We start from the raw sequence: 6,475 nt of genomic DNA, 5'->3' as shown, positions 1-6,475 counted from the left end.
TCTTAAGCCCTAAGAAAAGTGTTGGGAATGGCTTATGTATGTAATAAGCATGTGGGATTGTGGCAGTCTATCCATTAATTCTTATAGTGTATGAAAGAGGAATCTTGCTTTCCAGTTTTTGCCTTCTTTTTTTTTTTTTTTTTTTTTTGGAGATAGAGTATTGCTCTGTTGCCCAGGCTGGAGCGCAGTGACATGATCTCAGCTCAGTGCAACTTCCGCCTCCTGGGTTCAAGTGATTCTCGTGCCTCAGCCACCCAAGTAACTGGGATTACAGGCATGCACCACCATACCCAGATAATTTTTGTATTTTTAGTACAGATATGGTTTCACCATGTTGGTCAGGCTGGTCTCGAACTCCTGACCTCAAGTGATCCACCCACCTCAGCCTCCCAAAGTGTTGGGATTACAGATGTGAGCCACTGTTCCCAGCCCTTCCTTCTTCTGTTTTCTACTTAACTAAATGTATATAGCTTTCCATTCTTATTGCAAAAAGTCTATGGAAATCAATGAGAAAACTCATTTCTTAGAGACTGGAAGGGGTGAGCTGGGGCTTGAAAGTTGAACTTCCAAACCAGATCCTGAATTCTCTCTGCTGTAGTGTGCTGCTTGCTTCCCAAGTTGGCTAGACTTCTAAAAATTCTCCAATGGTTTGCCATTGGTTTCAGGATACAGTCTAAACTTCTTGAGGCATGGTAGACAAGACCTATCACAGCTTGGCTCCCATCTACCTTTCCCTGCTTATGCTCAGACACTCCCCTTTGCTGCTTCTGTAGGACCATTTACTAGATCTCAAAGAGGGAGGAAGCTGAGGTGAGGAAGAGTGCGCAGAAGAAGGGAGCAGCTACTTCCTTTGGCATGCCCAAATGCTGTTACTTTCATTTTACTTATGTAATACATGATAACATACAAAAGATTATATGTAAAGTCTGTGGAGTTAGGATCTTAATGTGATAGACCATCAGGTGAGCCCACCACCAACTTAAGAATTAAAACATAATCAAACACGCTTAATCCCAGCACTGAGTGTCAGGTGGATCACGAGGTCAGGAGATCGAGACCATCCTGCTTAACATGGCTAAACTCCTGCCTCTATTCAAAAAAAAAAAAAAAAATACAAAAAAATTAGTCGATGGTGGTGGGCAATTCTGTAGTTCCAGCTACTCTCGCCGGGAGGCTGAGGCAGGAGAATGGCATGAACCCGAGTATGGAGCTTGCAGTGAGTCGAGATCGTGCCACTGCACTCCAGCCTGGGCAACAGAGCACTAAAACATAATCGACACTAAAGTTTCCTGTGTGCCCTTCACCATTTTCTGTAGAGCAGGGTGGGTCTTACCACATGCTGCCTCTCCTGCTATTCCCCCCTACCTTTCTAGAAAAGGCTGTCAGTGAGAGGATTCCCCACACCCCACACCAAGAACTGCTGAGGTAGTGCCAGATTGCTGTCTCGCCTCATTCCGGGGGGAGTCATTTGAGTCTACTCTGGGGTTTGCCAGTGAGAGTCTTGATGATGAATAGGATCTCTGTCCCTTGCAGGTCAGACCGGGAAGCTGATGTATGTGATGCACAACTCAGAGTACCCATTGAGCTGTTTCGCTCTCTTTGAGAATGGCCCTTGTCTTACTGCTGACACCAACTTTGATGTCCTTATGGTGAAGCTCAAGGGCTTTTTCCAGAGTGCTAAGGCCAGCAAGATTGAAACCCGGGGCACCCGGTACCAGTACTGTGACTTCCTGGTGAAGGTGGGCACGGTCACAATGGGGCCCAGTGCCCGGGGCATCTCTGTGGAGGTAAGACTTGGTGAAAATAGGAGCAGGATGTGCTGAGGGGGCTGCTCACCAAAGGGCTCTGAAGATTTTCCAGTTCTTCACTATTTTTTTTTTTTTTTTTTGAGACAGAGTCTTGCTCTGTCACCCAGGCTGGAATGCACTGGTTCAATCTTGGCACACTGAAGCCTTGACCTCCAGGGCTCAAGTGATCCTGCAACCTCAGTCTCCCAAGTACCTGGGACTATACCTTCAAATTTAATTTAAATTTTTTTTTTTGAGACGAGTCTCGCTTGTCGCCCAGGCTGGAGTGCAGTGTCGATCTCAGCTCACTGCAAGTCTCATCTCCGGTTTACGCCTATTCTCCTGCCTTCAGCCTCCCGAGAAGTTGGGACTACAGGCGCCTCGGCCACTCCGGCCTGCTAGTTTTTTGTATTTTTAGTAGAGACGGGTTTCACTGTGTTAGCCAGGATGGTCTCGATCTCCTGGAGTTTCCGGGTGGATCTGCCCGCCTCGCCTCCCAAAGTGCTGGGATTACAGGCTTGAGCCACCAGCCTCGCCTTTTTTTTTTTTTTTAATTAGAAATGAGGTCTTGATGTGTTGCCCAGGCTGGTCTCAAACCCCTGGGCTCAAGTGATCCTCCCACTTCAGCCCCGCAGAGTGCTGGGATTACAGGTATGAGCCACCACACCTGGCCTCCAGTCCTTCTCAATTTAAAGAGATATTTATGCCTACCTGATTCCTGACTCCAAGGCATCTGTGCTTTCTCTCCGTGAATCTTTTATCCTTCAGAGACTGAGACTCTCTAACACAAGGTGGGAAGTAGGAAGTGGGAAGCTGGGTTCAAAGCAAGCAGAAAGCTTCATTAGGAAGGGTGGCTTGCTAGAGAAGGGAAAAGATAGTCAAGGAAGGCAGGTGAGTTATGATATGGAGGGACAGTCACCCATGAGAAGAAGTACTGGAGCAGACCAAGACAACTCTTGGAATAATTTTCTGGAGGTGGGCCCTAAATCACATATGCCCATATAGCTCTCCTTAGTATGCTTTAAGATAGGTATCAAAAGTTGGGAAGCAAAAATGTGCTTTTCCTTGTGACATGCTGTCTGCATTCTTTCATGGAGAAAGAGGTGTTTGTGTGTGAGATCACTTCATCTGTGACCCTGAGAGAGAGAGTGTGTGTGTGTGTGCGTGCATACATACACATACATAGTGACAAGGAGTGAGAGTGGCAGTGTGGCAGTAGCTGGCTTCTTTGGGACCAGGGAAAGTTCACAACTTATAATGTGCCCAGCACTAAGATAAGAAAACAAGTAAGCTTGCAGGGTCTACCCTTTGAAAATTTGTGATTTATTTATTGAGTGAGGCCGAAACACACAAACTATTTTTGAAGTTAGTCTGAAAATGCCATAAAAGAGGCATTTTGCTCTGGGAATTCAAGCCAGTATGAGCACTGCTGACTTTGGTTGTGATGCTTCCTGGAGGATCAACATTTATGTAGGGATTTAAAATGTAGAAACATGGGGATAGAAAAGTCTAGGAAGAATCCCAGTTGGAGAAAAGGGCATTAGTGGTAGTTTCTGCTCAGCAACCTCTAGGACCAAGACTTCCTAACCCTTTCAGCTTGTGATAGACCTTGGATTTGCTGAGACCTACTGAGGACCTACTGTTTATCCTCCACATTTCTAATCTTGTAGTAGAAACACACCCCACCTGTTTATTTACTTGTTTCTCCTTAGGGTTGCCAGTAATTTTGCCCTGCCATCTCTCCAGTAAAAAATTAAGAGAGCAGAAGGAGAAAACCGAAGATGTATATTTTTTGGCCCATGCCACACTATTTGGGAAATTCTTTCTTAGGGTTGGAGCCCAGGTTGGTTCTACCTAGGGAGTAAAATATGGTCTTGAAAAAAACTCATAAGCATTTGTGTCTACTCTGCTCTCTACTTAACACCATCACACACATTTCCTTCTCTTTATCTTTGTCATGTCTCTTAGAATTTTCTTGAGCTCTCTTTGAATCTTTACCCAGCATAGCAGGGACAACACAGTCCTGAGATCATCAAAAGGGGCCCAGATCTGCTTCTGGATCCTCTGGGAGGGCTGCAGGTTGGCACAGCTCCAGAAAGAGAAATGTCAAAGATGCCTAAAGATGTGGGTGTTGAGCCCAGTGTTTGGGTTGAATGTTTCCTGTGGACCAACACTGTGCTAGGAGGTGTGTGTCTTTAGCTTGGGGTTGGGGAAGATGGGAGCAGGAGGCAGGAGGTGCAAGAGAAGCAGACCTTGTCTTAGCCTTCATTCACCCTCATTCTCTATGCTTTTGGTTCCCAGGTGGAGTATGGCCCCTGTGTGGTAGCTAGTGACTGCTGGAGCCTGCTGCTTGAGTTCCTACAGAGTTTTCTAGGCAGCCACACACCAGGCGCTCCCGCAGTGTTTGGGAACAGACATGATGCAGTCTACGGCCCAGCAGATACCATGGTCCAGTACATGGAACTCTTCAACAAGATCCGCAAGCAGCAGCAGGTGCCGGTGGCTGGGATTCGTTAGTGATAAGCAGCTGCCAGCTGAGCTCTGTCACCAGGGGTACTCCACAGGAGAAGCAGGTGCTGACTCTCAGGTCCCCGGACCTCAGAAACCCAGGGTAGACATGGAATCTACTCTCCTTCTCTGGTTCCCAGCTGTGGCTTTTGTTCTGGGGCTCTGGAGTCCCCTCCCCAACCCCCTGACTCTCACACATAGCCCCCCATCAGCTGTTTTATTCCATTCCTTACTGGATTTGGCCTATCCTCAAGAATGGAATTATGAAGAATGGAGAAGTTTGGACCCTGCCTCCTTTAGGGGAAAGGTAGGACAGGAATGTCTCTGCCTGGTATTGGTGGGGGAAACAGTCTGTGTCCTCAACTATTGGGGATTTGTCTCAGGCCCACCGTGAACATGCTGCATTTTATGTTTGGATTGTGCTGTAATAAGAGCCTCTTCCTTTTGTCAGAGGATGTAACTGGGCTTCTATCCTGGAGATAGAGTGGAAGGCACAACTGGTTTGATAGTTACCATTTTCTGACCTGTTTGCTGAAGTGATTTGTGAATTGACTTTCCTAGGATGTTGCCTGAGTCCTTTGAACTCTCCTTCTGACATCTTTCCCTTCTGTTGTGAAATATGTTAAGCCACAGGCCAAACTGCTGTAAGATTGAAGTTTTTTTTTTTCTCACCTAATAATAGAGAGGTAATCAGATGGTCTAGGGCAGATTTAACTCTACAAGGTTATCAGGAACTTGGTTTCCTTCTGTCTTATTCAGCCATTCCCAGTATGTTTTCTTACCCACAATATCAAAGAAGACTCATCAGCTCCATATCTGCATTCTCCTGGGGAAAGAGAGAGAGAGAAGATATGTTTTTTTTAAAAAAGATAGGACTGAGCATTGCTCAAATCACTGTGGCCACACTTTGCTGAAAGAGATGCTGGGACATAGAGCCTCTTATCTGGGCAGTCATGTGCCGAGTTAAGACTCAGGGATGCTGTGACTACAAGATGAAAGAGAATTTGGTTGCTGAGACCCAGTTAATGGCCTCTGCTACATGGAGCTCAATGGACATGCCCAGGAATGCTCTTGGCTGTTCGTTTGCAGTTAATACCTCCTGTAACTAAAGCATTCGTTTATGAATTGACTTGCGAGAAGGGCTGATCTCAGAGTCACTTTGAGCTAAGTTGGATTAGTCACACTAGGAAGTTAATTCCACACCCTTCGTCTAAGTCTCAGTATTGAGGCCTCTCCAGTTCTCATGCACCCCAATCTTAGGGTTAGAACATTTGACCCTGATACGTGCACCATGCTTCATGGTTGCCTGAGCTCCTTCTTCTGTTTCATTTGAGCATCCAAACTACATATTTGGTCATATTGCCTGCCTACCCCATGCCTGCTGCAGAAATATTCATCCAGGTATAACCTTGATATACACAGAGATGGTCTTAGGAGAATTGTTAATATATGTACTGTATTGTCATCAAGGATACTGTCCCTTATTTGAAGACATCTAAAGAGAAACTGTTTTCAGATCCAAGTGCTCAGATCTAAAGCCTCTGCAAAAGTCAGGTAGTGGTCATGTTTCCCTTCTAGTTTTGGCTGACAGGAAGCTCAATTCAGTATCATAACTACAGAACCTGTCATCTGTATTTTTTGTTCTCACGCCCTGTTTTTGTTATTTTGTTTCTGGTTTTTTATATTGAGGTATGTTTTAGATATTGTTTACAAAAATAAAATGCACAGATCTTTGTGTTTTTGGCCTCCTGATTTACATTTGCTCTCACCCAGGTTTATTTATTTGTATTTTTCTGTAGGCTGCAGCTTTTATGGAATGAAACAATGCATAGGCAACATTTTGAACACAATGCATTTCCTGAAAATCTCCAGAAGTTGATTGTGGTAAATACAGACTCTCTAGACTTGTGCATTGTAAGGAGGGACTCTGTTCCCTAAAAGCTAAAAAAAAAAAAAAAAAAAAAAAAAAAAAAAAAGTATAAAAACTTTGCCTTTATTTTGTATTATTAGTATTATTTATTTATTTATTTATTTTGAGTTGGAGTTTTGCTCTTGTTGCTCAGGCTGGAGTGCAATGGCATGATCTCGGCTCACTACAACCTCTGCCTCCCGGGTTCAAGCGAATCTCCTGCCTCAGCCTCCCAAGTAGCTGGGATTACAGGCGTGCGCCACCGTGCCCA

The 6,475-nt window shown here is 45.1% G+C and overlaps 1 protein-coding gene across 3 annotated transcripts in view; it reads left to right on the top strand.

The window, feature by feature from the left end:
- The window catches only part of MED20 (mediator complex subunit 20), a 16,208-nt gene extending 9,959 nt beyond the window's left edge, over positions 1 to 6,249 (top strand). The window contains exons 3-5 of one of the 3 annotated variants that reach the window (XR_002521277.2): positions 1,534 to 1,787; positions 4,089 to 4,360; positions 6,095 to 6,249. Coding sequence is in view for 2 of the 3 variants with exons in the window: in XM_009205158.3 (XP_009203422.1) it covers positions 1,534 to 1,787; positions 4,089 to 4,304 (470 nt within the window). In the remaining variant the exon portion in view is untranslated. 3 annotated transcript variants of the gene reach the window in all.
- The last annotated feature ends 226 nt before the right edge of the window (positions 6,250 to 6,475 follow it).

The sequence above is a fragment of the Papio anubis genome, chromosome 6 (assembly GCF_008728515.1).
Source record: "Papio anubis isolate 15944 chromosome 6, Panubis1.0, whole genome shotgun sequence".
Classification (NCBI taxonomy): domain Eukaryota; kingdom Metazoa; phylum Chordata; class Mammalia; order Primates; family Cercopithecidae; genus Papio; species Papio anubis.
The sequence above is the reverse complement of the archived record's forward strand: the minus strand, read 5'-3'. Positions and strand labels throughout refer to the sequence as shown.